Consider the following 16079-nt stretch of genomic DNA (forward strand, 5'->3'; position numbering starts at 1 on the left):
ATTTATTTCCATTTACTGATAGTCTGCTGTACCATGCTTCAATTGTCAAGCACTGTGCACCATAGTAAGAGTAACGAGCAGAGACCATTGACTTGCCTGCATTGCAATAAGTGCTTGGAATACAGTATCGCAGAAATAAAGAATTGGCAAATTCTAGTAAACGATTGTGAACTGCCCGAAATTAAGAAGAGGAAAACACGAGAAGGCACACAAACCAAAGTGCAAAATTGCACTCTGTCTGTTGAGTGTGTCATCTTTCGTGTTGTTCTATTCTTAATTTCATGCAGTCCACAGTCGTTTACTAGAATGCACCAACTAGCCCCCTCAGGATGTTCTCGTTCAAGAATTGGCATCGTGCATTTCAGGATGCGTACGGAGAACTTGCACTCTTCTTCTACGACCGCTACGGGGGCGACATAGTGGCCGTCCTGTGGAAGCCGAACGCCTTCGTGCCACAGCCACTGAAGGTGAGCTGCCCCTACGGCCATCATCGTCAGTTTGTCTGACCAGATTAAAAGTCACAGTCCCTTCAGGCAGTGCTAAGGAGAGCACAGGCAAAAGCGCATGCATTCACAAGACGCTCGTTAAATTATACTTTAACATTCTCAGGTGATTGAACTTCAGTTGACTGAAATGGCCAGCAATAGCCGTCATTTAGCCAGCACATAACTGAATCATCCCTATGTCGCACTTGGTCGAGGTGCCACCATTTCGTTCCTGCACCGTTTGTCACCATTACTACTACTCGTGACGCTCGATCAGTTATATGTTTGTGGAAAGTTTATTATTCCACATCAGCACGGACCTAGTCAGACATGAGGTCGCTTATAGCGCGAGCATCACGAGTCGACCGAGCCGTGCGCCTTGTTTGTAGTGGTGATAATGGTATCAGATACCTCAGTAAAAACACTCGTGGGGTAAGGAAAAACACTAGGATGTAGCGTCACGTGACAATCTTGAAGCCTAGTCATAAAAAATTTAAGGGAGGAACAGACGCCAGTCATGTATAATAGTCAAGCGCTGTTATTTATTGGTCGGCTCACTTTGGTTACGTCTGCTGCGGGGGAGCCTAGTAATCCTACCCAAGATGCTCCGTGCATCGGAGAGCGGGAGAGACATTATCAGAGGAGGTTGGCATGCCAAGGTTAGTGAAATCAAATGATGCTCCCCCTAGTCCTTTTCTTTCCTCAGTAGTTAGCCAATGCTCGCAACCATTTAGCCAACGTTACATTCAGTTACATTCTAAGAAAAAAATGTGAGTTCCACTTACAGCGAGTGCTGTCTCTCCTACAGAGAAATTACATGAGTGCTCCGCCCAATAGCGCTTATTAATTTTCAAGACATCAAGCACATCTCTTTGTCATCAAGCACATCTTAATAGATACAGACACGCATTTGTGTCGCAGGTTTTGGGTCTGAAACCTGAACGTCCTGGCAAATTTCATCACAGATTCTGACAACACTGCCCAGCCAGACTTAATAGTTAAGGTAGTAACGACGGTTCTTTGGACGGAGATTACATTTTTTTTATAGGTTGTAATCGAGTATAGCCAAGTATAACCAGTGTTGGTTTGAGTAACTACATGGAGTAATTGCATTGGGTCAGGGTCAATCATTGTGCTCCGTTGAAGAGGCCCACAAACACATTGTCTTCAATATGCAGAATGGGAAGTGCCTTTTCGGCCCTGCTAATCCTGTTCCCTGAGCCAACTACAACTGGAGACGGTGCGTCATTGCGGCACTCAAATGTTTCGATGCAGGTCTCCCACATTGGAGGCTACATGCTCAAGGGAAAGGACATGATGGTGCCCAACGTGGAAGCCATCTTGGAGGACTTCAGCATCCTGGGCAAAGGCCTGGTCGAATCCGTCGAGGCGAGGTCCACCAAGTGGACCATCTAGGTGATGCTCTGCGTAGGAACTTATTATTTTAATTATTGAACATTGCGCTATGTAAATAAATCACTTCTGCACGACAAAGCTTCATCTTGTTGCTTTTCCATCATAGTTTCTTTATAATAATAATTGTTGGGATTTTTTACGTCCCAGAACCACGATATCATTATGAGGGACGCCATAGTGGAGCGTTCCCGAGATATTGACCATCTGGTGTTCTTTAACGTGCACCTAAATCTAAGCACACAGGCCTTTAGCAGTTTGCCTCCATCGAAATGCAGTCGCGGCCGGTGGCCAGGATTCGATCTGGCGACCTTTGGGTCAGCAGTCGAGCACCATAACCGCTAGACCACCACAACAGGTCGTAGTTTCTTCACATCCAAGTCAAATAGTGAATTTCAAATTGCAGAGCAAGGCATAGGCTATTGAGGAATATCGAACTGAGGGGTGGGGGGGGGGTGATTTGTATTGATTCTTTTTCGTCGTAGATCACATGTGATAAAGAAAAAACGTTTTGCGGCCCATCATTTGATCATTTGGTACATTGTCGTTTGGAGTGTAGCACCTCTAAGTGGCCATGTGTTGCACAAGAATAAATGAAGACAATACCACTGCATTACCACACATTGTTCACTTTTTAAAGCTATCTACAGCACCTATAACAATGGAAATGTGCTATACATGAGAAAGAAAGGATTTACACTTATCCCATCTTAAATGTTGCATGCTTCTGTTTATTTCAGCGTTATAAGTATGTCAAAGTACCCAAACCAGTTACCTAGCCTTCTTCCTTACGCACTTATCTATTTGAGCAGCGCTTTATGTAGACTCCGAGATCTGTGGCGCCATGCATAGCTTTCGTAGGCTGAGCAGCGCTCTATGTAGACTCTGAGATCCGTGGCATCATGCATGGATTTCGGAGGCTGTAGCAGGTGATACTGTAGTACATGAAAACAGTGTGTAGTGTGTTTTAACAAATTGGTTCTCCGGCAGGTGGCGTTGTCTATTGCAAGAACCTGCAGATGTTGCGGTAAACTAGTACAGATCTGGAAAAATCACTTAAGTTTGCCCCCTTTTTTTTTGTTTTGCTACGCAAATCTATCTGCACCTACGGAAATTCTTAAAAGAAGGTGCCACTCGACTAGTGTGCCACTGGGTGTGGCACGTGTTAAAGAAATCTCACATTTATTGCGAACATCCAAACGAAAAAGAGAGGAATGTTGGGCGCTGTCAGAGAAGGATGCGGTACTTCTCGGTGCGCGGAACTCGGTTGAGGACGAGCCGCCCGTCGTAGCTGAGCGACGCGAAGAGCCAGGGATCGGCCGTCGACCAGTGCACGGCGTAGACGCTGTCCTCGTGCTCCTCGTACGTCGCTATCACGCCATCTTTTTCGCATTTCCTGCAAACAAGCGCTCACATAAGACGGGGGGGTCATACGACTGCAACGAGTTCAGTGTGTCTTGCAAAGGCAAAGAATGAATGTTAAGAATGTTTTCCAATACACTCAAACCTCATTATAACAAAGTCACATCTGCCACGAAAATAACTTTGTTATATCCAAAAATTCGTTATAAACGTTTATTTCTAACACTGTATCTATGACAAGACTATCCTTCATTTAATTCGTTATAACCAATAATTCGTTATATCCGTATTCGTTAGATCGAGGTTTGAGTGTAGTAGGCAAAGTGGGTTTAAATCACACAACCATCAGGTAAAGCAATTATCGGATAACACCATACTGTACGTGCGAATTTCCTCATCTCATCACTGTTATCTAATCTCTTGCCTCCCTGGACTGCGTTTCTTTTCCCGTGGAAGCTAATCTGTTACTGTGATAAATTCTCTACTTTTCTGTGACCTGCCCAGCTCCTTTTTATCATAATCTTTGCAACAACATAGGCTATTGAAATTGCTCTTTATACTATACTGAATGACAACTAAGAATTCTGTACAAGCCTGTCAACAAGAACGTGCTCATCCCTTCTCTATAAGGAAGCCATGCCAGCTGGAGACCACACGAAGCGCAAGTGTCTTCGCTCTGCTAATATCAATACTACACTCGTCCGAAAATAAAGGTTCATTGTTTCTGTTTTAAATATACTATTTGGCAAGACAGCGAGATCAGGATGTCTCACAAAGTCTGCCGGTATGTTCAGGTTATCAACTTAAAATCTGCAACCGTAAAGGCATATCTGTGTGGTGAAACTACCGTGTGTATGACAAAAATACCTGCATACCATTGTAATTTCTAAACTCAAAAGTGCTTGACGTCTTGCAATTTAGCGAACTTAATTTAAGGCAGGTGCACCTACACACATTCTCTTCCATTTCAATAGCAGTGCCCATGCTAATTTCGACTCAAGTTGTTGTTGACTAGTTAACTTTATGCATTAACCTCTTAACATTATGCATTTAATAATAAATTATTCTTTTGTTTGTCTATCACTTGATGCACTGTCCTTCACTCGTTGTTTTCTTTGTTATACACCAAGCTCCAAATACACAGGTTTGTAGCAGTTGATGAATGCAGTGGCTACAGTACATTTTGCTCATTGCTCGTTAGAACACTATTGAAAGCAAAAAAAAAAAGCGCCTTACTTTTCCTTGTGTTCATCGCCACCCTCCTCTTCGTCGTCGACGAGGTGGCCGAAGGGCTCGGACGACACAGACGCGACGCGCGACAGGATCACCCGCGAGTCGCTGCTCGAAGTCAGCACGAGCTGGTCGTGGAAGTGATTGTACCGCACACTCCAGACCCTGAAGAGAGGGGGAATGCAGTTGTAAAAGATTCTATAACCGTGAGATAATAATCAGGTGGGGCCACCTGCACCTCTGTACTATAGTTACATGGCTTTTTGCTTTGGATTGCCAGTTGTATACATGTACGGCTTGAACACCGCCGCGGCAACTGCATTGCTCCCATTATATGGGAACGAAAATGAAAAAGAAAAAAAGCGTGCAACAATGTCCAAAATTAGACAAAGACTACAGGGCACCACTACTGGCACAAAGCGAAGTGTTGACACGATATCGTAAAGTTCAGTCAACCATTTTTATGCTAGTCCTTTGTTAACAGGCAGTGTGACTGCGGCAGCACAGCAAATTTGTTACGTGATGTGTCCTCCGTTGTAACTTCAAGACAAGGTGTTTTTTAAATGCGAATGCATTTCTTAGTCTGGCTATGTCAGGCGTCCGGCGTTGTCCGCGGCGCCCTCTCCCATAGCAACAGCGGCGGGCGCGCTTATCCTCGCCCCTAGCAACCGGAGCATCTGGTGCGAGAGTGTAGGAGAGGGTGGGTGCAGTGCTTCGCCGCTCCTCTCGCCGTTCGCTCTCTCTCCTCCCTGCGCCCCACTCTCCCGTCCACTCGCGCCTCACTCTCGACCGTTCGCTGGCTGGGCGCCTCTCAAGGCGATGGCAGAAGTCGGTGAAGGCGAATGTCTGACGGCAACGGTACCCTCTCTCGGCGCAAGAAATGTATTCGCATTTCCTCACGATTCCCTTCGGGGAGGTGGGGGCATTTTTTTTCACTTTCGCAATCTCCCAACAAATGAACCCATCTCTCAGCCACAAGGAAGACTAATCTTGAGTGTACTTTCAAAGGAAAGGTCCTCGAACTAGGATTTTTCCTATTTTGGTTGTCATGGGCTGGTGTTTCAATGGAATGAAAATGCTAGCCGAAATGGAAGGTAAGGAAAAACAAGGTCACCCATTCGTGACATAGTGAAGTTGTACATTTTCAAGGCTACAGGGAAACACCTTTGTGAGCTTGAAGATCTTGTATTGAATTTATCCATTCATGTCGCGTTTCACCAGGAGTGGTCAGTGACTCAATGGTATACACTCAAACCTCGTTATAACAAAGTCACATCTGCCACGAAAATAACTTCGTTATATCCGAAAATTCGTTATAAACGTTTATTTGTAACACTGTATTTATGACAAGACTATTCTTCATTTACTTCGTTATAACCGATAATTCGTTATATTCGAGTTCGTTATATCGAGGTTTCTTAGCAACATGGCGATGTAAGAATGTTTTTTTTTTTTTTCATTCCGTGAACAGGTACTTGCGCTTTTGCTTTATCCTGCCTTATTCCTTCTTCATCATAACCCTTCCATGCCGCGCCGTTATCTCCAACCAAAAATTACCAAATTTTTTCTACTGTGGTCCCCTCTTGCCAAAATCGTGGTCCTCTGCGCAAATGAACTTGCTCCTGCTTTCGCTGTCCAATGGAATGTGTGCCTTCATCTACCAGCGCACAGCAAAACACCACGATGAAGCTGGCTCGTCCATGGCAGTGCGAATAAGCAGGTAAAGTACAGTCGACGAGCTGAGCTCGTCCACACACCCAATATTTGCTGCCCATGAACCGGAAAGCCGCAATCCTTTGAGAACGCTGTAAATTGATGCTACCTCGTGCCAATGTTCACATGCTACTAGCCAGTCTGCAGCAGCCGAAGAAGGGCCAGCAGCCTGGCATCAGCAACTTCAGTAACAACTGTGCTGACGGCAAAATCGTAACGAAAGTGATCAATTTCTTTTCTTACCAGTGGGAGTGGTCACTCAGGGTGACCGCTGGTTCAGAGGGGTTCCGCACGTCCCAGAACTTGGCCAGGCAGTCATCACCACAGCTGGCGAGGAAGTACTGACGGTTTGGGTTGAAGTCTAGCTCCCGAACTACCTGTCCGTGGGCCCCTTCGATCTGCCACGCCTGCCTGCAGGATATTTTTGTGGTAACGAGAAGCTCAGATCCCTGTTAGACATTTTCACTGTTTACAAACATCTGCGCTGGACGGCTTTGAGTTTAACCCACTGATGTCTCCTGCTAAATTTTAGAAGGTGATGAAAGCAGTGGATAGTAGCAGGAATGCAATAAAACGAGCCTGCAGATTTCCAACACTTTTTGCTGTGCATAACCACATTTTTGCAAGTAAATAATGCCCTATGCCATACACAAAACTGTGCCTTTGTTGTATCTTAAAATATGACAACAGACTTTCCATATGCTGAAACAACTTGGAAACACTGTCTTTGCTTCGGTGTAGTAGACTAATTGCGCACATAACGGGAAGTTTCTTAGGGCTGTACGCTTGATGCTGTAATTATGGTCATGAAACCAGCCAAAGCACTGACTCTTCTCGCTTTGGATCCGTTTTTCATTTGAAAGCTATCTTTTGGAGTAATGTGGTTGCTATGATTTAGTTCAGCGACCGGGTATCTGTTGGACGCGCCACCGACGCAGCGCACTGACATACATTTCTTCAAACGCAATGACAATATAGAAGAAACACAAGCTTGTTCTACAAGGAAGGAATTTAGTGAGGTGCCCCTACAGAGCATTTACTGCAGCAATGGGCACTCGCAGTTATGCATTGTTCTTTGACGCTGACATGGCTGCATCATTCGAAAAATTTTTCTTTGGCAACTGATAGGCAGGCTCTCGCGGTTTTTTTTTTAGATCTTCTGGACAAAGGGAGCTCAAGAAGCGTTGTTTGAAAGTCTCGCATGCGTTCACGCACTCGGTCAAACCTTTCATAAGTTGTTAAATCTCAAACCTTACAGCGAACGAGGCCAACAGGTCTTGTCAGCCCCATCTCTCTCAGCTGACGTGACTTACCGACTCTCTTTGCTATGGCACATGCGACGCTGCCTACCTTATGCTTCAAAACTACAGAAAATGCAGTTTCTCAATTTAAAAGCAACTTGTGCATTAAAAAAGTCATTTCACAGAGAGTTGCCAACAAGCTTGCCATGTACTCGTTTACATAAACACATAGTATTTAAACCTAGATTTGTCCGCTGAAACGTGAACATTGCAATCGCGGGCTAGATTCCAGAATGATCAGCACAATTCTTGTGTGCCTAAAACAAAAGCAGCTCCACTTACTGCATGGAGCGCAGATCGAAGGCCTTGATTCCGGTGTCCACGGCCGCCGCCACCAGGGTGCAGCTCTGGTGCGGGTTCCAGGCGGCACAGTTTAGCCTGGGGTTGCCCTTGAGCTCCACTGTGATGCACCCGGTCAGCTGCAGGGCAAGTGTTCACTTGATAATGCAAATGCTCAAAGGGAACTGCGTCTTCGTGTATTTGACCAGTTTTCAAAAGTAATGTGCATATGAGCAGGAAATGCGTTCTCTAACCGAATAAAACACGTCCGTACCGTGGCAGACATGCCTGCCGATGCCAGGTCAAACATTAGGAGGTTGTTGTTGACCAGGGAGACCAGCTTGCGACCCTCGGTGGGTTCCCATAACACCCTGCGCCAAGGAGGACGGTGTTTGCGTAAAGAATTAGACCTTTCAGATAGTAATCCTTATTAGAGAAGTGAGTTGGGCTAGTTGGTGCGTATTAACTGTTGACATATCTACTAGCGCGAAAAACACAAAGGACGAGGTAAAGACGGCAGACAAGGAGTGCGCATACTTGGACCGTAATCTGCGCATAGAACCGTTGGATTAGTTATCACACGATTCATCAACTTAGGGCATGTGAAAGTAAAAAAAATGTAGTTAAGTTTATGGGGGCGTTCTTGGCTGTTTTCTTCCGTGTGGCGCAGCCTCCTGCGCAGCTTGTGATTTCTTGTGTCTTGTGGAAGTAAAAGATCAGTTGAAGTTTAGCGCTGTGTCCTGTCTGCCGTCTTTACCTCGTCCTTTGTGTTTTTCGCGCTAGTAGATATGTCAACAGTAATCCTTACTCAGGACACTTTGGAAGTAGGCAGGACAATAGCGAGCACGGTATTTCCCATCATTGTGTTGCTCTACTGTTTCCAAAAGCGTACTAATTGCGTTTCGACAGAAGCGATATGCAAGAAAGCACACACGACATGATTTTTGCGCATTTTACAGATCCCTGAATTACGTATATCGATCAAGAAACCTTCCTGCGGTGTCCCTTGTAATTGGGTGTCGCGTTTAAACGGTAGGTTTCATCAAAGTAGAAAATTCATTTGTAATATTTCGCCTGTATATAAAAGGTGTTCTTGAATATTCATGGCAGTTTAGAAATTTCGCAAATTGAAGGCCTCTGTTCATTAGCAGATAATTTACTACGTCATTACATGAAGTCAAGACAACTAGGTCGAACACGTACCTGGGCACTTCAGTGCCGTACTTCAGGGTGTCGAGGTGGGTGACCTTATCGAGTCGTGGCAAGGATGCTAGTCCGTCGTCTGGAGGTGAAAGTTCGCCAACGGATGGCACCTCCGGCAGCTTCCAGATGGCGGCTTGCATCTCGCATTTCCCAGCCTTGGCTACGCGGAGCAAATGGGACAAAAAGAGAGATCTGGTAACAGAGAATGCATGCGAGTAGCAGCAACATCAAGTTTAGCATATGCATGTAAGCTACGACTAAACTGCAGGCACTACATAAAAGATTATTCAGCAAACGTAAAACATGGCGAAGCCCTTCTGCTACAAGCTCATTTACTCAAAAGGACGAGGACGCATACCAACTGTGTGAAAAAGTGCATACATACCCAACGTCTAACAGTTTGCACACACTTTCTTGCTTTCTGAGGCTCTACATGCATAGTTCTGTGATTACATCAGCATGTGATTTACTACTATACCTATATCAGTCATACACGCATTCACAAAAAGTGTTGCCTATGATGTACCTATGTAGTGTTTAGTGGCACAAGCAACAATCTTGTTTCTCTTATAAGCACTTCCTGTCGAGCACTTCTGGTTTTCCGAATATTCAGAAAACATGTTTTAAAAAATAAAACTGGTATGAAATCCATGGTTCTAGTTCAAGTCAGGAGTTATATTGGATATGATACCGGAGCATAAGCTAGCTTAAGATAAGGGCCAATTAACTGTCAAGATAATTTCAAAAAATTAATTGAATGAGTTCATTGAAATACCAGGCGGTTTTCTTGTGAGCAGCTGGCGGAGCAGATCTCAACCACGCACTTCTTTCTGCATGGCCTCCGAGATCCGCTTCGGCAGTGCGACGGAACACAAGGTTAACCAGGGGCACAGGAACGCCGAGATGCGATTAGGGTCACTTCCATTTCTTTTTTCTGCTTTTTTACTTTTACGCGAGGCACTCTGTAAGTTGTCCACGCTGTGGATAACCTTCTATAGATATTTCTTTTGAAGATTCTGGTCCTCTCATATTAAACTGTGGACATCAGGAGGCCAAGTTAAGAAGTGTGACCAAACATTCGATGCTCACTGATTTCATTGTAGCAGGAGGAGAAGAGGGTCTTGTCCGTGGGCGAGCAGGCGAGATGCCAGAGTTCGCCGGCGCTGTGGATGTAGACCGCCTTGCTCAACGAGTTGGTCTCTTCGTTGTAGACCAGGACGTGGATCTGACGGAAGCAACATACACAACAGGTGCTTGGGAGATGTATGCCAGCTGGATGGCCAACTCTGTACACATTCATATGTCGTAATACGCATGGTATTCCTGAGTGGAAACAGTACACGAGGAGACCTGGACATTCACTGTCGCCAACTGACAACCAAATGTTTCAATTCTTTCAATCACCATATGGAACGCACCAGTTTCAAGAAAACATGAAATATGGTAAAGGAGCAGGTGTGGAACTATGGTATCATGCCAATAGCAATGGCAGGTTATGCATCACAACTCTGACATCACTGCTTGAAAGAACAAACGTTTAGTTGTTGGTCACGCTTGGTCTTTTTGTGTTCTTTGCCTGTTTGATGTTTCCACTCAAGTCATGAACACCAGTTGAATGCGTATGCTCCTGCAATGCATTACACATGTAGGTGTACTTGCTTGAGGACTTGGACATACTATACTCAATACGGCATTAGATTATGGCGTTATATAGCTTGATACAATTTCGTTGAAGACATCCAACGAATGCCCGTAACTCAAATTACCAGAAGTGAGATCTTTCACAGCAATCAGTGCACATGGCATCAAATGAAAACAATGTACAGTGCGGTGTGGTCAACAACAATCCGATCCTTCAGAGCAGTTGTGTGCCACACACGGATGCCAGGGACTACAGTTCAGGCCTGTAGCCAGGGGGGGCCTAGGGGCCCGCCCCCCCTCCCCCGAAAAAAAATTTCCTGGCTACGGGCCTGGGACTACTACTACATTGTAGCAACACGGCATGCTGTGTAGCTTAATTTGATCAGAAATTGCGGTACGGCGCTGACGCGTTTGGAAACTAACCTGGTTGTCGCACTTGAGCGACTGAGTGCCCACGAGGAAGCATGCCGTCTCAGTCTCGGCGGCCAAGGCTGCCAGGGATCGGGACTGCAATAGAAACGGATACCGTCAACGAAACGCCTTCACACAAACATCTCGATCGGTCGATTCGATCGAGCTGTCAAAAGCTGGTCAATCGGCAGATTTGCCGATCAGTCACAGTTACATACCTGAAGCTCTAGGCCGTAGATGACAGCAGCTTCGTCTTCCATCTTATTGTATGTTACGCACTAACACTTACAGCGATTCAGGGAGCTGTCGCGAGGTTCCCTCAGCTGCCTTCAAAACGCATTGTACCGTCTCCACCGGCGTTGCGAGAATTTCATTAACGATCGGTTAACGACACCTAGTTTTGCGCGCTACATAGCATAACTATTTTCTAGACGCTCTCGTGTTACGAAATGGGCGCTGAAAGCGTTACTCGGCTTTGAATGCGTTAGTAGAGCACCAAACAAATGCCTCGAGCAGCTAGCAGACAGCACGAGCCGGTGTTTTCGGAATGAAAGAGGCGCTCTATTTCGACGTAAGACGTTTAAACATTGTCTCGGTTATTCTGACGGGCTTGTTTGTATTTCACAAGATAAAACGTTTAATAAGAAATAGTAAGGAAATGAAATAAGTACCCCGAACAGAGTTAGCTCTGTTACGTTGATTTGTGAGTCGCTGTTCGCTTTGATATATAACGGACGGTTTAAACACGTTGCATTTAATGTTTCGGTGAAAATAACGTACGGGCTTATCTAGCCGTCGCCCGTCGATATAGCCAGCCTGGTGCTAGTAGATAGGTGTTGCGGCTTTTTGGCAACGTCGCTTGTTTGGTGATATCGGTGCCACGAGAAATGCTCGCAGGAATTTCACATCTTCACGTGCTCGACTGAAAGAGAACCTTCGACCGCGCCGCAAAAGTTGTTCGACCCACTGTGCCGGCAGGAAGCGGCAAATCGTTCGCCGGCGCGATGTCGGAAACAACACACCCTCCGCCGTCTGATGCCCTCGACTGGGGCGAATCGGCGAACTCGGGCGCAAACTCTGACGCAACTCCGCAGTCTGCTGCTGCTGTCGTTGAAGACGGCAGTAAAGATGAGTCGGCGCCGATGGAAACAGTGGCTCTAGAAACGACTGACATCTACTCGGAGGTACAGGCCTCGAATGCGTGTCTACAGTTTCACGTCGAAATGCGGATTAAAAAATTGTGGATACGATAGTGTAGACGCGGCATGCTTTGTGGTGTAGCTTTAGGAATTCTCACGAGGTTATCCGCATCATACGGTTCGGTATGTGAAAGATGCATGAATGAACTTCTGATTCTTTAGATGCATGTTATTGTAGCGTTAATTGCAATTGTTTCATTTTTACACTTGCGTGCTATGTATGCTTCAGTTTCGTTTGAACGAAACGTTTATGGATTGGGATACTGTCCTTGCTTTGGAGTACGGGCGACTTCCGTGAACAAGCCAGGAGAACCATGTACACGTGATGTCTGCTAATGAGTATTTTTATTCCTCACCTAATTGCTATACGATGTCAGCATGTTTTCCTCCTTGCTATGGTGGCATCACAATAGTGTGCACACTAAACCGACAGACACTAAACCCAACATACGTACGAGGCCAACTTTTGCGAAAATGTGAGAGTCCCATGATAGTTTTTCAACTTTCACAGTTGCCGAGCGGCATCCTTCTATGTTCAAGAAGTGCCTGGTAAAGCTTGTACAACTTTGAAAACATTAGTCAGCTACATGCGTCACTGCCTTATGTTCGAACAATATGTGGGCACTCGGCAATGTTTTTCCAGGTTATGTACTCACTCACACTCTTGTCTATTTTTACTAGTTGGAACTCTCTTTTCCTCTTGCTCAAGCTCACATATACGTGCCAACCCTCGCTTGTGTTCATACTTGCTTCCAGTTGCGCTTACCGACATCCACTAACACTCATACATCTGTACTGACCAGTACTTGCTCAAGTTCATGCTGACATTGCTCGCCAGCAGTCACTCACGTCCACTCAAACACACCAGCACTCATTCCCATTCATATTTGCATCCATTCACATCATCTGTCTATCATCATCTGTCAATGTATTCTACGAATGCGGGATCAGTGTGGAGCTATTCTCGATTCCATACATGAGTTGCTACACTGGAGAAGCTAGCGAGACATTTTGCAATAATTGTATTCACATCGAGAAATAGTTCGATTTTACAACTCAGAGCGTGATTCTTTCTTCCTCCTATAGGCTGAGTAATAAATGAAAATGTTTAGCGCCTTAAAAATAAACAAACTCCATTATGTGCCTGTTGATATGTTCCGTTCGGCCACTTAACTTTTCATTTCTTGCTTTTCATTTGCCGCCTGTCGCAATGCCTCACAAGCATGCTAGTTCTCGGCTCGCACGAGCATTGATGGAGGCCGACCATGAGATAAGCAGAGTTGTACACTTTTGCTTGCTGAACTTATTCTGAAAAGTAGCGCAAAGAAGCATACGGACGGCGACAGATCAAGATGGGACACAGCGCTGTTCCAGCCACTGTTCAACCGTGCACATTCGCTAGCCAAAAATTCTGACCAGCTAACGAGAGAAATTATTGAAGCAGCAGAGATTAAATATAGAGACGCTGTAAGTTGCCCTACAATCTGTTTATCGGAAAAGGAAATGGCATTTTTGCCGTGTCAGCTGCCTGTTTGATTTGCTGGGTTGATTACCTTGTGTACCCTTTCCCCCCCTCTCCTTTTCCTTCACGCAATGTCGTGTGTATATATATGCAATCACATGCAATAAATACTGAGTTGTTAGTTAGTGCTGTGTCCCGTCTTGATCTATCGCCATCCTTGTGCTTTTTTGCGCTACCATTCAGAATTATGCACTACCAACAAGCCCATCAGTCTTCCCTTTTGAACTTCTTATGTATCTTCTACAGTCTTTCATCTGATGCACGTCTAGAGCAAAGTGTGAATCAGTGGTCTTGTAAGGCAATATGCTAATCTTTGATCTATACCCATGAATGTAGCCACTGCCAATCATGCATTTAGACGTGCTGCCAATTCTGTGCTGCAGGACTCTGACCCAGGCAAGGAGACAGACCTGAAGCGGTACTTCAGCAACACGCCAACAGATGTGGCCGCCTGCTCGTTCTTCGATTCGCTGGCCGTGAGCACCTCGCCCATGATGAAGAGCGTCTCAGAGGTGAACATGGCACAGAAGGCAGCCCTGGAGGACGTAGTTCCGGAAGCACCGATTATTACTGAGAAACCGCCTGAGGAGTCATCCGTGTACTTCTCTCTCGGCGATAGCACAGCCCAGGAACCCGAGATCGCCGTCATTGCGCAGGAAGCCGTCGAAGGTACCCCGTCACTCCTTGTCATTGTTTTAAAGAGTACCGGTACTGTGTCGTAACACAATTTGCATGCGAAGGGCTACGCAAAAAAATTTTCTGAAACATGTGTTTTCGTCACTGTTAACATTCTTATGTAACCTTAACTGTTAACCTTAACATTCTGTGTAACATTAACTCTTAACCTTAACATTCTGTGTAACCTTAACTATTAACCGTAATCTTATGAACACTCTTTTCGACTTGTGCAGAACACTCTTAAGGGAAGAGCATGCAATTACGAGGGCACACACACCAACTTACCCAAATATCACTTCTGTCCCAATTTTCTTCCTTGAGACATTACAAGTCCTGCATAGCTCACCTCTCGCTATCTGAGAAATAATCTGTGCACCTTTGACCTCAGGTGCATAGCACTGTCTTTCTGATGCATGTCAATATTTTTGGGGTGTTCTGTGTGTCTGAGGTTTGGGGCTATTTAGGACCATCATTTAATGGACAATGTAGAATATGTAGTAGCAAGCATATTGTACTAAAATTTTGGTGGTATGTTATTATTGTTATATGTTGTTATTATTATATTCTGCATTCTGTTTCTGTTTCCTATCACAGAAATGTCATTAAACTATGTCGACACTGTATGTGCACGCCTCTACAGTAATGCCACTACACTCAAACCTCGATATGACGAACATGGATATAACGAATTATCGGTTATAACGAAGTAAATGAGGAATAGTGTTGTCATAGATACAGTGTTACAAATAAATGTTTATAACGAATGTTCAAATATAACGAAGTGTTTTTCGTGGCAGATGTGACTTTGTTATAATGAGGTTTGAGTGTACGGCGTTGCAGGAAGTTTGTAAATAAAAAAAAAGTGGCGTGCCGGTACCGAGCCTTATAATTTTATCGCTCATCGCTTCGTATCAAATTTGCTCGCTATCCTATATCACCTGGCCCCATAGATTTGTACTTGAAATCCAGCAGTTCATAAACTGTAGATTCCATCAACGTCCTTCCTCTGTCCAGGCCCAACGCCCTCTTATTCTATGCCCATGCAAGAGCCTGTTGTTGTGGAGTCGGGCGAGAACCATAATGCCTCGCTGAGCGTCAGTGAAGAAGGACCTTCGTTGAGCAAGTTCTTCTCGAGCGACTGCAGCGGTGGCGATCAGGAGGGAAAAGCGTTCTTCGATGTCCTCGCCGCTGGCATAGCAGGCGTCGAGCAGTCCGGAAGGTCGTCAGGCAGTGCCAGCCCCATTTCTCTGGTACAGGTTTGTGCTAAGCTCTTATATAACGAATCGTTTGATATAACAAATCTAGCTGTGAGACCAGGTGGCGTTAGGGCAGGGAAAGACACATTAAAGGGGTACTGACACAAAATTTCGCGGGTGAGATAGCCTATGGGATCGATTCCCGTGAACATGTGTATATCATCTGCAAAATATCAACAACGAATATGACTTGGAAGGTATGTTATACGAATTTTGAAGTTCACGTGTGCGATCCAGCAGGCACGTAGGCAAGGGGGGGGCCCGGGCCCCCCCCGAAATTCGTCCAGCCTTCTATATTCCCGGGCAACTTTTTTTTCTTTTTGCCATGGAAAGACTTTCTTTCGAACAATTAGGCCTTGGGCCCCCCCCCGAAAAAAAATCCTGGC

The 16079-nt window shown here is 45.3% G+C and overlaps 3 protein-coding genes across 4 annotated transcripts in view; 2 read left to right on the top strand and 1 right to left on the bottom strand.

Annotated features, from left to right (window-relative positions):
• LOC119371745 (nucleolar protein 6) overlaps positions 1 to 1979 on the top strand; it is a 42107-nt gene extending 40128 nt beyond the window's left edge. For both annotated transcript variants that reach the window (XM_037642202.2, XM_037642203.2), the window contains exons 21-22: positions 366 to 467; positions 1761 to 1979. In XM_037642202.2, coding sequence (XP_037498130.1) covers positions 366 to 467; positions 1761 to 1901 — 243 coding nt within the window. In that variant the 3' untranslated portion in view covers positions 1902 to 1979. The remainder of the gene's footprint in view (positions 1 to 365; positions 468 to 1760) is intronic.
• Positions 1980 to 3069: 1090 nt separating this feature from the next.
• On the bottom strand, positions 3070 to 11590 carry LOC119371746 (EARP-interacting protein homolog). Its single transcript, XM_037642204.2, has 9 exons — positions 11257 to 11590; positions 11051 to 11134; positions 10076 to 10211; positions 8987 to 9146; positions 8058 to 8154; positions 7787 to 7923; positions 6447 to 6614; positions 4497 to 4655; positions 3070 to 3294 (listed from the first exon to the last, which is right to left on the bottom strand). The coding sequence occupies exons 1-9, from the start codon at positions 11296 to 11298 to the stop codon at positions 3126 to 3128; spliced, it is 1152 nt and encodes a 383-aa protein (XP_037498132.1). The 5' UTR covers positions 11299 to 11590; the 3' UTR covers positions 3070 to 3125.
• Positions 11591 to 11862: 272 nt separating this feature from the next.
• The window catches only part of LOC119371749 (trafficking protein particle complex subunit 12), a 39228-nt gene continuing 35011 nt past the window's right edge, over positions 11863 to 16079 (top strand). Inside the window, exons 1-3 of the mRNA XM_037642209.2 lie at positions 11863 to 12222; positions 14143 to 14428; positions 15452 to 15693. Of these exons, the coding sequence (XP_037498137.1) occupies positions 12043 to 12222; positions 14143 to 14428; positions 15452 to 15693 (708 nt within the window). The 5' untranslated portion in view covers positions 11863 to 12042. The remainder of the gene's footprint in view (positions 12223 to 14142; positions 14429 to 15451; positions 15694 to 16079) is intronic.

The sequence above is a fragment of the Rhipicephalus sanguineus genome, chromosome 10 (genome assembly GCF_013339695.2).
Source record: "Rhipicephalus sanguineus isolate Rsan-2018 chromosome 10, BIME_Rsan_1.4, whole genome shotgun sequence".
Lineage (NCBI taxonomy): Eukaryota > Metazoa > Arthropoda > Arachnida > Ixodida > Ixodidae > Rhipicephalus > Rhipicephalus sanguineus.